General features: G+C 37.2%; 1 protein-coding gene across 1 annotated transcript in view; it reads left to right on the top strand.

The window, feature by feature from the left end:
- Window positions 1-16719, top strand: part of LRRC7 (leucine rich repeat containing 7) — a 600349-nt gene extending 583630 nt beyond the window's left edge. Inside the window, exon 27 of the mRNA XM_077120640.1 lies at window positions 16481-16719. Coding sequence (XP_076976755.1) covers window positions 16481-16588 — 108 coding nt within the window. The 3' untranslated portion in view covers window positions 16589-16719. The remainder of the gene's footprint in view (window positions 1-16480) is intronic.
- The last annotated feature ends 484 nt before the right edge of the window (window positions 16720-17203 follow it).

Genomic DNA, 17203 nt, shown 5'->3' with positions numbered 1-17203 from the left:
AACTTCCAGTTCAATAAAATCAATGTCGTTTCTCCTTATAGAAGCACTCCTTCTTTTGGAAATATGGTCTATAGACCAGCAGAGCTTTAGGTTTCAGAGACAGGAAGCAAAAATTTTTGTTCTGCATCACTAGGGTTAATAATGAGTGGTGACACTCCCTTTTCCACCCCTTAATTCCCGAACTCATGAATCCTGGCTAAGGGAGAAACAACACCAGAGTGGACACGGATTTAGAGCATAAACAACCTCCTGGAGAACATTGCCTCAGCCTTGCAACATATAACCACCCATTTGAGTCTTCAAAATTCCATTCCACTGCTCTATTAATTCAACTGCTTCAGGATGATAGAGAACACAGGAAGACCAGTGAATTCTATGGGCCATGTGCTCATTCCTGCATTTCATTTGCTGTGAAGTGGGTTCCTTGATCAGAAGCAGTGCTGTGTGGAATACCATGGTAGTGGATAAAGCATTCTGTAAGTCAACAGGATGGTAATTTTGGCAGAAGAATGGTGTGCAGGAAAAGCAAATATGTATCCAGAGTATATGTCTATCCCAGTAAGAACAAAACACTGCCTCTTCAATGATTACCTCAAGGAATAGCACCATATCAGGGACTGAGTGTTGGTCTCTGTGCTGGCAGATTGGGCACAGAGCAGTGGCTGTAGCCAGGTGAACCTTGGTACGTGGAAGTCCATGTTCCTGAACCCATGAATAATTTCAATTCCTACCACTATGGTCATTTTGTTCATGAGCTCCTTGGGTGAAGACAGGAATATTTGGAGAAAGAGACAGACTGATATCTACAGAACAGATCATTCTATCCACTTGATTATTAAAATCCTCTTCTGCTGGAGTCACCCTTTTCTGAGCATTCCCATGAGAAAAAACATGAAGATATTCATATTTTTCACCCACTGAGAAACATTATCCACACATTTCTTCCCCTTATCTCTTTGTCACCAACTTCCGATCATGTTCCTGTCAAGTCTTGTCAATACAGCCAAACCATTCACGAAACAGTCCATGCAACCATGTACAAATGCACCTCCAGTCATTTCTCCTTCCATGAAAAATGAATAACCAGGTGCACTACTCAAAGTTCTGCCCACTTGGAATATTTCCCTTCACAACTTTCCTTCATGGAAGATCCAGAAAGGGGCTATCGTGCTGCAGTTGTCCACTTTTGGTGATAACTGTACATCATACAAAACCATCTGCAAATCAGGCCTAAATTTTCTCTTCCTCAGTCAGCTGATTGTAGGAAACTCTCCAAGAAGTCATAGCAACAGGCTGGGAAGGTAATGATAATGTGGCAAGAATGAGAGTATGGGCATTTGAATCACTTCTTTGGGTAACTTACTTGTGCTTTCAGGACCTTGCTCAAGGCTGATCTTGTATATACTAATTCCATTTGATGATAGAGTGCTGCTGTGTACATCCAGTTTTATGGCTTGGTGGTCAGACAACAACCAGTCCATGATGGGCGATTCAGGTCTCATGGTAATTTGGTGGCCCATAGTCAAGTATTTGATCTGTACCAAGACCCAGTAGCAGGCCAAAAGCTATTTCTCAAAAGAAGAGTATTTCTCTACTGAGGATAGGAGCGCTTTGCTCCAAAATCCTAAAAGTCTATACTGTAATTCTCCTATAGGGGCCCATCAATGTCTCCATTTTGCCACTGAAGTAGAAGGCCCCATAGTGTCTCCATCAGATCTGCTGGATCATGTGGCCCAAGTGGCAAAGCAGCTTGCAGAGCAGCCAGAACATGTTGCAGAGCCTCCTTTTGTTCCATTCCCTACTCAAAACTAGCAACTTTTTGGGACAATCTTTAAATGGCTAGAATATTACATCCAAATAAGGAATATGTTGCCTCCAAAATCCAATAAGGTCAACTAGGTGTCGTGCTTCTTTTTTGGTTATAGGATGGGGGCAGGTGCAACCACTTACGCTTCATTTTAGAAGGGATATCTCAACATGCCTCACACCATTGGAGGCCTAGAAATTTCAGTGAGGTATAAGGCCGCTGAATTTTTGTTGGATTTTTTTCCCACCCTCTGATATGCAAATGCCTTACCAATAAATCTAGAGTAGTTAATAATTCTTGCTCATTAGGTCCAATCAGCATAATGTCATCATTATAATGGACTAGTATGATGTCTTATGAAAGGGAAAGGAATCAAGGTCCCTGCAGACTAGATTATGACGTTGGGCTGGAGAGTTGATTTACTGCTGGTGTAGGATGGTAAAAGTGTATTGCTGGTCTTGCCAGCTGAAAGCAAACTTTCTGGAGATCTTTGGAACAGGTATCAAGAAAAAAACATTTTTCAGATCAGTAGTTGCATTCCATGTGCTAAGGGATGTGTTGATTCTCTCAAGAAATGGTACTACATCTGGAATAGCAGCTGCAATTGGAGTCACCACCTGGTTCAGTTTATGCTAATCCACTGTCATTCTCCAAGATATGTATGTTTTTCACACAGACCAAAGAGGAGAGTTGAATTGGAATGTGGTGGGAACTAACACCCTTGCATCCTTCAAGTTCTTCATGGTAGCACTAATTCCTGAAATCCCTCCAGGAATGCAGTATTGCTTTTGATTTACTATTGTGCTAAGTGAAGACAGTTCTAGTGGCTTCCACTTGGCCTTTCCTGCAATAATAGGCCTCATTCCACATGTCAGGGAACTAATGTGGGGATTCTGCCGGTTGCTCAGTATGTCTACTGTAATTATGTACTCTGGAACTGGAGAATAAACATAGATGGGTTCAGGGACCCCCTGGACCCACTGTGAAAAGGACTTGAGCTAAAACTCCATTGATCACCTGACTTCCATAAACTCCTACTCTGACTGGTGGACCATCATGATGCTTTAGGTCTCCTAGAAGTAATGTCAGTTCAGAGTCAGTTTCTAATAATCCCCCAAATGTCTGATTGTTACATTTTCCCCAATGCATAGTCACCCTGGTAAAAGGCCATAGGACCCCTTGGGGAAGACTGGAAGGAAGATTAACAGTATGAATTTTGGGCAGGATAGCAGATTCTTCCCCAAGGGGATCCAGCCTTTCCTTTATTCATGCAGTTCTGGGTCCATAACTGCCTCAAGTCTGGGAACAGACTGAGGGTTTGGGACTCTGTTTTGTGATTCAAGTTAGACTTCTGTTCATTTGACATAAAACTCTTCTGCTTATACAAATCAAGTACGAATTCAAGAGGCTGCCCATTTCACTTTTAGATACCCCATGAACAACTAGGCAATGCCATAAGGTCTCCACGAATCAGAATAGTTTTATTATTGCTTTGAAACTACCATCCATTACAGTCACCATGTACACCTTTTCTTTTGTGATTATTCAGCTCCTACTAGCCCAGGATCCAGTCATCCCCGTTGTATTTAAGAATCCAAGTTCAGTGACAGCAGCTCCCACAGTAATATGTGAACTAGAGAGAAGAGTGACCACAAACATCTTCAGGGATGATGGAGCTAGTCTCACAAATTTATTTCTCAAAGTTCTGATGAAAGATGTGTCCTCTGGACATTCCTAGGGCATGTGAGCAAATCTTCCATGATAAATCCACTCTAAGATTCCATCTCCCTACGCCTCTGGATCCCCTCATCTACATTGTACCAGGACAATTCTGGCATTTCAAATTCAGGTAAAGTAGGCCACCTTTTGGTTCATGCTTCAGCCAACCACCCAAACAAATTGTTTAGAGCCTTTTTTTACCCCTTGAGCTACAACATTACATTCAGAATCTCTGCTTGGTGTGCCCATATCAATAAATTCAATCTGTTCCAACTTTGTCTTCCTTTTACTATTCTACACCCTTAATATCCATTACCACACATATTCTCCTGATTTCTACCTATATGAATTGAAAATATAATGCAGTTCTTTGGGAGTATAGCACACCTCCTCATATATCACACTTTGTACCTCACCTCAGTCTACGGTTGTAAGTCTGGAAGAAAAGAGGAGTGGTGGGGATGTGTTATGAGATGAATTGCCATGTCCCGCAAGCCAGCTACCTCAGAGCTTTCCATTATAGTTTCATCTGGTGAAACAGGGTTAATCTCTTCAGATGGAGGTATGAAAGCTGTTTCCTCAGGGGAGGTCATTGTAGCTATCAGGCATAGCAGGGTTAATCTCTTCAGGTGGAGGAGAGATGGATCATGGCAGACCAGTGTGTGTTTATCTGGCAAAGAAGACTCAGCAGAATCTAGGGTTTTAATGTCCCCCACTGTCATCATCAGTCGTATGTCCCCATTCTAATTTTCCAGATCCTATTCCTTCACAATCAATGCCCTCATTTTAACAGCAAACACCTTTCAAGGATGTGAATGCGATCTACATTGTAACTCAGCTACATATACAGTAAGACTCTGGGTCTGCTTTTCAGAACTCACAAGTCTGCAGCTACACAAAATAAGTTTCTTTCACGGCACACACAGCAACTTTCATGTTTTTCATGTGGCATTCACGCTGGGAATTTGAAGTCTTGAGCTCATTCCTTTCTTTAACAACTGCTGGCACCAGAGCAAATTCACTTGCAGGCCTGAGTGACTGTGCAATCTAGAAAGTCATAGTGAAAAAATAACAAAAAACTATTGAGCTCCCCAAGTGATGATAGTTATTGTGTTCGATCTGACCTAATAGCAAATAGCAAAAGAGATATGTTAGCAGAATCATACCTTTCCCAAAACCCCTCAAATCAAGAATCTTTTAGGTAACAGCTATCCATGTTTCTTTTTTCTGTAACTTTTTTAATCTACCACTTTCTTCTTACTCTAATATGATATTATTAAGACATTTACAGTAAGGGATGATGTGAATTAAAACATATTCACACTATATTTCTGTTACCTTACTGTTCATTTTCCCAGGATAAACATACTATAATTAAAGAACAAATTCAGGTAACTTAATGTGCTGATTTCTCTGAGAGGTATGGCATAGCTTGCTAGAACTGACCCCTCAAAGCCTCACCTTTTGTAAACTTGAACTATTGAAGAGTAAAAGAGAGAACAAGTGAAAGCAAATGGATCATGAAAAATGTTATTAGATTTTAAACCATGTAAGTTTGTCAATATTTGGCTATTTTTTAATGAGAATTTCATTGGTTTAGCCCCATAGTTTATTTTTTTCTAATGTTCTTCCTGTTAAAAAATTAAGTCTAATTCAATATGTATATTCTACAATTCAAAATAATTTTAATATAGAAAAATCTATTCATTATGGTTTCACTATTGAAAAGATGAATAGGCTGTAATAAAAGAATTTATTATGCTTGATAGTTAACAACTTGATTCATAGCTTTAGCCTAAAGGTCCCTTGTAAGTATATGTTTTATCACAGTAGTAACCCAAAGCCCCTCACCCCCTTTCCTGGACTAAAGTTCAACTTTGGCAGAGCAGAAATTAAATAATTTACAAAAATAACTTAACCACATCCTGATTTTACCAAACATCAAAAGGGTTTTTCCTAGTATGTCATATATAAATATGGTACCCAAATGAAAATAACTTGAAAGTCTCTACTTGGCCTTAATTTTATGAGTTTTGGAATTTGTAATCTGAAATGCATTCTGGGTCTATGGCTATATCTCTAAGATACCAAAATATGACAATCGTGGAAAAAATAATTCAGACAAACTAGATATTTGCCTTTTTCTAGTCAGCAAAAACTATATATATGAACTTTACAGCTTATGCAGACAATTCAGGAAACAACTGTCAACAAATAAGTTTATCGACTAATAATTGAAATATTAGAAGAGTTATCATGATTACTGTGCTTTTCTTACTTTTTTTTCTGGTTCATTGGTGGAAAGTTGTTTGCTCAGAGCACTAGACCAAGGCCAGAACCATGGGGCTTGATTCCCACCAAGCATTGTTATCCCTTCTGTCCCATAACCCTGACAACTCCTCTTCACATCCTGATAGATCTTACAAAGCAGTGTCATTAGAAGCCCAGTAATAGATGAGAGGGAAGTTGTGTGCCTTCAGAGAGCTCACAGCTAGGAAAACAAGATTAATTCATGCCAACCTATCAGAAAACTAATAAAGTATTTGATTTGATGACCTAAATATTAGGTATTGAAGCAGTGTTAGGAGAATGAAGTGATTAATATAAATTGATAGTGGTATAATGGGGAGAATGCTTTCATTATTTTTAACATGCAGAGAGGATGGCCACTTAACAAGCAAAAACCAAGATGCTGACCCCTCCTCTTCACAGCCCATCCCGTGGCTCAGAGAGTAAGTGGAAGAGGTGAGTCACGAGGGGCAGAGAGAAGTGGATAGTATAGAGATCCCAGGGTATGGAGGCAATAGAGAAGAGGAAGTTTATCCTTAATGAATCAGGACCTCCTCCAGGCTAAACAGAGAAGGAGGGGAAGAGGAGGAGGAGGAAGAAGGGATACCTGTGGGCTAGAGTGGCATGAGTACTCAGAAGAAGGAGTAAGAGGCTGATGACAGAAAGGGGAATTTGGGGGAGGGAAGTACCATGTTAGAGTCATGAAGAAAGGAGACCCTGGGATTTTAAAGATACTCATGGAGTTGGGGGTTTCAAGCATGGAGGTGATTTGGTAGGGGACAATGAGATAGAGCTTTCCAGGCTCAGAATGCGAGTCTCACCAGCCTCACCAGCATTCTGAATGAAATTGTGTGGCCACACAATGCTCTCTCTGTACAAGGACTGAATCAAATGGCCCTTGTCTGAATACAAGTTTTATAAGTCTTTTAATAATCAGTAGCTGTGATAAGCTGCTTATAGTATACTCTTACTCAGCTAAAGTTCATTTATTCAACAACTCAGCTATGAGGTACAAAAGCAAAATAGTTGAGAATCCATAATTAGTATAATAAGTCCATGCACTTTATCAAATGCCTTTTGCTCATAAGGAGAATTTATTTCATACTTGGAGCCTTGACCTGGTTTTATAGACAGTGAAGGAGAAAGAAGGCCTCTGGGTCCAGACTCATTACCAGAAGCAGGATGTCATAGCCAACAGCTCACTGGCCAGGAAGAGAAAGAGAGCAGCTTCCTTTGAAAGGCCGAACAAGATTCAAAAAGAACATCAAACTGGAGCATTCAGTATAGAACAATGTTTCCCAAAGGGTGCTCCTTAAGCCACCTTTTAAAAACAAGTGAATTTTAGAACCCTTCATACTCTTTCCCTCTAGCCCACAATGTGCTAAGCATATTATGAAGCCTGAGAAATCTTACAAATTTCTATTTCCCAACACATTTAACCATGTAGCCCTCTCTACAAGAGCATCAATTAACCACTTCCACAGAACACACTTTGGGAAATGTTTCTTCTAGAAGATGTCAACTGGACCCACTGTTTTTTCCAAGAGTGTTGATTTAATAATTAGCACCATGAGTCATTTAGAAAGCGTTAGAGTATGTGCATTTTTCTGTACTTTAAACAAGTTCTTCCAAAAAGCTGACCAAAAAAGTAAAGAGTGAGAAACATTTTTACGCTTAAAATGAAGTTTGGGACCCTTAAAGAAATTAATTTAAATTCTTTGGAATTCATGAAGCATTTCTCAATGAGACCAGATAAGTTCAGATTTTCTACAGTTTATCTTATTTGGTTGTTGAAAATAAAAAATACCAGAGAGGTTTGGGGGCAGTGATTATGTAACTCTTAGTGTCCAAGAAAATTATTGTTTATAGTAATATATTTGGAGAACAAGATTTTTTTAATTTTACAGTTTGATTAGAAGGTGACCAGAAATAGGTTTAAAAGAAGCATATGGTTTTATGTACCAGGGTTTCACTGCATATTTGTATCCAGTTAGTTTCACTCATAAAATATACAGTTCCATCAGCAGATCACTAATAAAAGGAATGAGAAAGCACTTTGCATATCCAAAATATTCTAAATATTAAATAAAATATGAAAAACAATAAAGGGAAGCCCTGTACATCAGGTTGGCTTTAACTTCCACACTTTGGTAGAAATAAAAATCACATCTCTACCGTATCATTTGACCCTCACAACATCCCTGCAAGGTATCTACTGTTAACAAAGGATAAATAACTTGTTTAGGCTTTTCTTGTCATATAATACTGATTCTATTGGAGAAAATTTACTGGTAGTATCATATTCATTGTGTTTTCTATTTTTTAATGGAAAATATGCATTAAATGCCCGTTATGTGCAAAGAATGGGTCAATCAAAAGGAAACAATGTAATAAATAAATATAACTAAGCTCCTGCCTTTACATAACCTAGTCCAGGAAGTAGACATGCTCAAAATTATACAGTAGAAAATAAAGGAGGAAGAGAGACAGGAAAAGCTGCCTATCAGGCAGTTAATAAAATTTTAGAACCCCAGTCTGTCTGCTTTTGTTAGCAGACTTTCCACCAAAATGGACACCAGCCTAACTGTCGAGAGCCCCGTGAAAGTAAGGGGTTGATTTTGTAGTTATTCTTGTTGTGATAAAAATAAAGGGAATTAAGTGTGACTTGTTGCAAAACTGCTTTACAAAAGAAGGTAGAAGTTTAGTTTGTTAAAGACGTTGTTTTGACATGTTTGGCAAGAAGAAAATAGGCATTTTAAAATCAGAGCAGGTAAGTAAGTTTCTTCAGGATTACCATTTATAATCAGTTTCCATGCCAGAGTTTCTAAACAAATACTTCACAAAGTCTTCAGTTGAGTCTAGTCTATCTTGCCATGTCTTTTATGAGCCCAAATCTATGAGACATTCCAATTTTAATACATGTAAGACAACTGAGAACTTCTTTATTACATTTTTTATTCAATGAAGATGTTGTAAAACACTACAGTAAGAGTCAGTAAGACCTCAAACTTTCTCATATTTAAAAGTGTAATGTAAATTTTTCAGGTGAACTCTAAAAATTTAAGGTCTGTACTTCAGATTTTTGATAGATGAGAACTTTTGTCAAATGATTGGTTTAGAGTCTATTTAATTTTGATTATGGAGTGTACTCAGCCCTAAATATATTCCAATATTTAATGAGTACTTTGTCAGATTCAAATTCTGAAATGGGAAATGACTCCAGTTAGTTAATATGGAGCACAATCATAATTATCTAAGGTTCCCATAGTTTCTCATAATGACTGGCTGTCAGGATTCAACACCATAAAGGCCCACCCTATGACTCTCATTTGGTTGCTGTATTGTTTCATTTCTCCTCCTCCCAAGGACCATGGGCATTTAAGATGTAAGACATTAATGTACTGATATATAGCTAACCTACAAAATACATGTGCACTGGCCTGTTGAATGTGTTTATCCCTTTAGGGTGAGTTTAAATCAACCAAAAATCACATGTCCATGTCTGTAATCTGATTTCCACTTTGGAATCTAAAAGGAGCTGTGCTGTCCTGCGTGGTAGATAATCCCCTTTGACCAAACCTTCTCAGAGGCTAAGTATTTGAGTTTAAAGCTTTGGATAATAAGGACGCAACAGAATTCCCAGGAGAATTACAGCATCACCTGGAGGATTTCTGCAATATAAACATACATAATTTATCAATTTAATAAAACACTGGCTGAAGGAAATCAAAGATACATCCAAGAAGCACCAAGGGGAGGAAATCCACAAGCCCAGTGTGTTTTACAATAAATTCATGAATAAGATGACTCTGTAATTGCAAAGCTCTCCTTTTTCTTGAGATTGCAGATATCATTTTTATTAACCAAAAAAAGGGAAATTAAAAGACATTTTGTAGCAAGATGACACCAAACGGAATTAAAATAAAGAGGGATATCTGCTGGAAGTAATGTAAAGATTATAAGTAAAATGTTTCCCTATACTTTCAAATCAGCTAAATTTAGAAACCATTAATTACAATTCTTGAAGCATAAAATTTTCATAATCTCTTTTCCCTTCCTAGATTGTTTTCTTGTTGACTTCATTTCAGTTTAATCAGCCACTCATTTATTTCTCATTTCTCTTAAGTTGCTATTTCCTCAAAATTCTTCCCATTTTATAATAACCCATATTAGAGAGTATGTTTATATAAAACATATGTAGCCAAATGTTGCAAAATATTTTTAAATTTCATTCATTTAGCATTTGTTTTTCAAAATATGATTTGCATTTATGCTATGCATATAATTCAAAATGTCATACACATAAATGCAAAGCATATGCACTATTTTTCAAAGCACCATTGCATATATATTCTGGAATTAATATTGCATGGTGTCATCCTTTATTTTCTCAGGTTCTTCTTCTGTTCACATACAAAAAAACCCTAATAATTGAACTATGATTCTTCTGGTCTTCATTTTAATTGGAAAAGCCTTAAACAAATACTGTAAAATAATTCTTCAATTCACTGTCTAAACTGCCCAAGATGTAAGCCAATTAGCCATATATATGTGTATTTTTTTTGCATGGGCAGGCTCTGGGAATTGAACCGGGGTCTCGGGCATGGCAGGCGAGAACTCTGCCACTGAGCCACCATTGCCCACCTGCTGTATTCATTTTATCAAATACGATGTAAATCTTCTTTCCACCTCTGTCTTAAGATTGGAAAGAGAAAGGCCCTAGAACCGAGATTATATCTTGTTTTTCCATTCTTCTCCATTCCATTCATTGCCTCCCCTGGCATCAGGCTTAACACATGTTCTATATTAAAAAAATCTCAAATAATGTTAAAAAGTGAATTCATTTAGTGAATCTAAAACATTTGTTATAACCTCACAGCATTCCAAGAAATAAATGATGTCAAGATACACAGAGTTGACAACTGTGACATAAATTCCCACCCAGCCACTAGCTATGGAATGTGGGGTTATTCCATGTATTCATCTTTAAAAAATGTATAGAGTTAGCTAAGAAAGAAAAAAAAAGTCCTTCTTTTGACAGTATCTCCTTCTAATCTTGTGGTTTAATCAGGAAAAGTAATAGCATTAGTAAAATAATAGTAGTAGTAATATTTTACATTTATTAGGTGCTTATAGTGTAGGATCCTGTTGTAAATACTTGAGTTGTATTAACTCATTTAATCTTTAATAAATTTTATAAAATAATGTATTTCATAATTTTTCGGGGCCCTTCTAGTATTTTGAAGCCATAACCATGCAGTCCCTCACTGTGATCTTTCATCAATCTCTGGTTTTGATCTATAACATTTTGGAGACTAGAATTACAGGGAGAGTCCTAATGTTCATTTGACTCAGTGATCTAATTCAGCAATCTGCTTTTTTCTTCCTGGGAGGTCAGTGCTATTTATGTGTCTTCAATGATTTAACTCTCATTTGGGCTTTAAAAATGTGAAAATGAAAAAATGGTGCTTTACCATGGGCTCAACAATGCCATCTTGACCAAAAGGGGGAGAAGAAGTGTAACAAATAAGGTATCAGTGACTGAGAGAGCTCAAATAGAGTGGACAAACTACTCTGGAGGTCACTCTTACTAATGCTTTAGTTAGACATTGCTGCCTACCACAACTTGCCAAACCCCAACCAAAACCATTCCTGCCAATCCTAAAGAACACCTAGGGTGTCATATAAGATTCTACAAAGGTATCATGCACTAGGGTAACTTTCAAGAAACATACAACCTCCAGTTGGGTCCCTGGACCAGATAAATCCTGAACTGCAGAGGTGCTAGCCTCTCCAGAACATCAACTAGTTCCCTAGATCTCCCCATCCCATATTAAAAAAAAAAAAAAAGAAATGGTGCTTTAAAGCTATACTAAAAGCTAAGTAATAAAGGGATTTCCTTATGGAAACCCAGATTGTGGTTCTGAACCTCTTGAGACCTGGATTGTTGGAAATGGATCCAGAGTCAGCCCAGATTTAATCCAGCTGTCCCCTTCCCCTGCTCTTTCCTTTGGAGTGCAGAAATCTAATGTTAATTAGTGTCACTAGAAGATACTTGATTCTCTTGGATTTCCTGCTACTTTCAGGACACTCTCTCTTGCTCTCCTGCAGGAATAGTTTTCAGGTCTCCTCCTGCCTGGGTCTCTTAGTAACTCAGAATTTCCTGTCACTTCCCCTCACTGCCTTAGTATCCTTGAAAACACTTTAGTTCAGTCATCAGGCTAAAGCCAGCTTTCTACGAAAGAAAAAGGATTTTTCTTCCTTTTTCTTCCGTCAGAAGGATTGGGTCCTATTTTACCTTTTCCTATCTCATTTCAGACAGATTTTTCTAGATGTCCAGGTCAATAGCAACCAGTTTCTTTCTGTTCTATTTTGCCCTTCCAAAGCTGCAACTTCATTCCACCTCCCCGCTTCTCACCCAATTAGATGTCCCTTCTTTCACATTGCTCCCTTTCAAACCTGTTTTCTGATTAATAGCTCATCTCATGTGGTTAAGACCAAGCTTCAGTAAAAACAAACCCCTGTTGCTAATGCTGCAATTTCATCCTCCCTCATGAACTATCCATTTCCAAATTTCTCTTGTACACCAGTTCCACAAGCTCCATTGTTTTCACATGACTAAGCTTGCTGTTTCTCCAAATTTTCCATTTTCAGTTGTTCTAGTTTGCTAGCTGCCGGAATGCAACACACCAGAGATGGATTGGCTTTTAATAAAAGGGGATTTATTTTGTTGGTTCTTCAGAGGAAAGGCAGCTAACTTTCCACTGAGGTTCTTTCTTATGTGGAAGGCACAAGATGGTCTCTGCTGGTCTTCTCTCCAGGCCCCTGGGTTCCAACAACTTTCCCCGGGGTGACTTCTTTCCTCATCTCCAAAGGCCTGGGCTGAGCTGCAAGTGCTGAGATGAGGAATGCCGAGCTGCTTAGGCTGTGCTACATTGCATTCTCTCATTTAAGCACCAGCCAATTAAGTCAAATGTCACTCATTGCCGCAGACACGCCTCCTAGCTGACTGCAGATGTAATTGGCAACAGATGAAGTTCACGTACCATTGGCTTATGTCCACAGCAACAAGATTAGGTATGCTCACCTGGCCAAGTTGACAACTGAATCCAACTAACACATCAGTGATGGTATCACAATTTGATTTCTGCTTGTTTCTCACACGTTTGTCCAATCAGGTACAAAATTTATGGGTTCCGCATACTAAAAGTTTCTTACTCTAAATAAAGAGTAAGAAGGAAAGGAAATTTTAACCTATTTCCTTTCAATTATCCTGCCGTTGCCCTATCATATAGTTTGACATCTTTTTTTTTAACTTTAGAGAGAAAAAGCTCACATATGGCTACAAAACCCAATTAAACCTAGAGTTGAACCTATAATAAGAGTGAAAAAATTCAGCCTTTCTGGAGAACCTAAGACTAAATGTCATTTCCTTCAGTATTTTTGGAATAAATTCAAATAATTCTGAAGGGAATCTGAACAGGAATCATGGCTTTGCAACCAGTATCAAGAAGAGAACTATGTTAGAGGCAACATAGCAACAACTTTTAAGGCAGAAAATATTCATTGTTTTATTATTCCCAGTGAAATATCAGTTCAACTGTGATTTTATTATTTCAGTGAAGTATTGAGAGCAATACTAAAGAATATTATGGTGTGGTTGGGCTCTCTGAGATGTAGCTCTTTCATTTATAAAATGATGGGATTAGCCTAGATCGGCAGTTTTCACACTTGTGTTTTCAGGAGCACAGGGGTGTCAGAAGGTGCTGGCAGTAAACTGTGTCTCTGGATGGCAAGCCACTTCCATCCACCTCTACACAGATCCCTCTCCCTCTCTCCTTTATCCTCCCTCCACAGTTTTTTGTTTGTTTTATATATTGGACTGTCTCGTTTTCTTTGAATAAAAGATTTTATGAACTAATTCAACCTCCCCCAAAGCCCCTTGATATTAATTTATCTTTAGGTCACCTCCTATGATCTGAATTCACAGGTATTTTTCTTTTGAAATTCTTACAAAAATAATTATATACATGATCGTCTTAAAACTCTTCTCTGCCTGGACTGCTTCAGACAGAATTTTACCAAAATAGTCAACGGTTTAGCTGTGGAGTCGTGGTCCTCTGTTAATCACACTTTTGCCAGGGGTCAGTATCAGGACACTCCTTTGTTATATGCCTTAGAGAAACAGCTTCCTGGGAAGAGGTTCCTCTTCGCTTTGCCCACCTCTGAACTCCCCTAGCACTCCATTTATTGCTGATGATGTTAATTCAATTCAGAAAGCATTTATTGGGTGTTGACTATAATATATAAAGCATTTTTCTATATTATTTTTAATTATGTGCATGGCTTATTTTCCCTTCTAGACGGTCAGCTCTTTGATGGGGCATCCCTGTTTCATCTTTTCCTTACCTCCAATCCCTAGAGTCCAGCACAGTGTCTCGGACTCAACACACAACAGATATTTTCGATTGAACAAATAAAAAAATAATCATGGTAGAAGTCGACCCAACTCCTTTGAACATCTTTTGATAAAACTGTCTTTCAAACTTAATATCCATGATGCATTGTCTTTCTGGATTCTGTACCACATATGGCTTAACACTATTACTTTGAGACTGGTAGTTCCTAAAATCAGAATGGTCAGGTCTGATGATGGACAGCATAGCATTTGTGGCCTACAAATCCTGAGCATTCTTCATTCCTGAAACAACGGGATATTTAAGTTTTGAATAAGTCCCTGAAAATTCTCCGTGTTTTTTTTTTGTTGTTGTTGTTGTTGTTCATTGCAATTCTACCCTTGTGTCCTCAGATAGAGAAATCTGAGCACTGGCAAAGTTATTCTCAAGGTCTGACATTTGAGAACTAAAGTTAAATTTTAATTTCACAATTAAGATATGCCTTTTGGTCAAATGAAGGCATTAAGGTTTCCCTCAAACTACAAGATACGAGCATATGTCACCCAAGTCTTCTATTTTCTAATGTTAATAGTATGATAGAGAGAAGATGGGGAAATGCTGTATTCTCTACTCCAAATCACTATGTGACCAAAAAAGAACATCAAATGGGACCTAATTAAACTTTTTACTACAATTTAAAGCAAGAAATTTGAGGTATGTAGCACACTAGAATTTCTACTCAACTACTGTCTCCTGCCACCACAGCACCTAATGCCAACTTTGCTAGGTATTTTCATAGTTAAATGTGATTAAGAAATGAAGTTATAATTTCTTTAATTCAAAAAAATGTTATGGTTCTAATTATGTGGGTTTACATTTTAATTTCTTAGTATTTCCTTATTGGTAGATGCATTGTGGCTTAAAAATGAATATTTTAGGAACTTCATCTTCATCATACCATTAGCCAACCAATTTTAATGAACTAGTGATGAAATATAATGTATCAAATGATTTTCATCTAAGTTATAAAGGTTGTACAGTATTGCTACAAATGGACTGCTATTTAAAATTCTGAAAAGCTATAGGCAATGAAATATTTTAAATGAATGATTATTTGAAATACTAACCACATTTTAAGGGATCCTTTAAAAAAAAGAAACGTAAAATAACAGAGGCATTGTTTGCCCAACATAAATATCAGTCAAAGAATGAAAAATGTCATCAATTAACTGACCTTATTACCTGTACTTTGCGAAATAATCGCTTTGACTGATTCTTCTTTTCTGAATCAGCGTCTAAGTCTGCAAGAAAAACAGTTATATAACTGTCAATCATAGTGTTTCCAAGATTTATCCCTATTAAGTTCCAATAATGTTGTTTTATTTTGGCCTTCATAGCAGTGAAGCTTATGGGACTCACTTCTCTCTATATTAATAAAAATCATTCAAACCAAGACAGTGCAATTTAATGTAAAAAAAAAAAAAAACAAAAAAACATTAGTATTAACTACAGACAAAGAGTTAATACATTGAGAGAAATGTCAAATAATAGCCAGTTGGAATCCTGAAATTGTAAACTGAGGCTAATTGTGTTTAAAATGAATTAGGATTACTTAGACTAATGATTCTTAACCAGAAGACAGTGGGTACATCCACTGTTTCCAATCTTTACCCCTAGGGATCCCTCAGGGATAATGGACTGGATTGAAAACCATTGGTACAGACAATGAATACACTTCTGTTTAGCAGTGGAGGAGATAAAAATGACTTTTCTAATATAAAAATATATAAACTAAGAACCATTCAGTGAGTCAAAATAAGATTGAGCCATACTGTAAGTGTCTAGTCATGTTTGGCATGACTGAACTCGTTGACCTTTCTGGTGGGTTTATTTCAACAATTACGGGACAAGAATGCAATGGTCCTGGCACATTTTCCAAACCATTTCAATTAAGTTCCTGCAAAAAACCAAACGACAAAAAACTAAAGTACTGTATCTCAAGTACATGTATCTGTGGTTCAACAGTGTACCTCCATGATAGGCACAGTGGCAGGAGCATAGGAGAGACTTGATAAATATTGGTTGAATGCATAAATTGAGTTGAATCTGTACACAAGTTATGTGTTGTTTCCATGTTTGCAAATTACATTGTGGGTTCTAAAAACTGGTAACTTGTTGCTGAACGCTCCCTTGAATCTTATGATTAGTGACAGAGATAAAATGATAAACAAATGGTACTGATTGCCCTGTTTTATTTGTGTGTTTGCAGGCAAACGGACACAGTTTTGTACATATGGAACATGAAAAAGCTGTATTACTACTGAAGAGTTTCCAGAACACAGTAGACCTAGTTATTCAACGTGAGCTTACTGTCTAAATATTTTTTATAAATAGTGAAGATACCTAGCCAGACCTAATGTTCAAAGATAAATTTATACATAGAAACAAATTTTGCCAATTGCTGGACCAATGGCAAACATTAGTGCCAAATGTATAATACTATATGTTAGCACTGACCATCCTTAAAAATGTTAACTCTATAAATATGATGTTCACGTGGTTATGTATTAGTTTTAATTGTCAGCCTCTGGCTGTGCATTGGTGCAGTTTTTTTTTTTTTTAATCAAATCAGTTTCTTCTCAAAGTGGATTTCATATAATTTCAGAGCACGGAAGCACATACAAGCTCTTTATGAATTCTGCTCTCCATCAGAAACACTGCCTCGAAGTTGTATATGCCTTTATATAGAAAATACAAATATAAAGAATTGTGATTCCCATAAAATATTTCTAGCACAAGGTATATGTTGGCATATATACAAAAAGAATATAGAGAAAAACAATATTTTCATAAACTAAACATCTCGGATTGAGAAAGAAAATATATCTTAAAATAAGACTTTACTATATTGAATCTTTTTCAATAAAAATTACATGATAATGCCTTATGAAAGTAACTGTACATATGGTATAAAGTGTCTATATTTGGTTCT

Source organism: Tamandua tetradactyla, chromosome 11 (genome assembly GCF_023851605.1).
Source record: "Tamandua tetradactyla isolate mTamTet1 chromosome 11, mTamTet1.pri, whole genome shotgun sequence".
In the NCBI taxonomy this organism is placed as follows: domain Eukaryota; kingdom Metazoa; phylum Chordata; class Mammalia; order Pilosa; family Myrmecophagidae; genus Tamandua; species Tamandua tetradactyla.
Note: the sequence above shows the minus strand (reverse complement) of the source record. Positions and strands in the feature narration are given on the sequence as shown.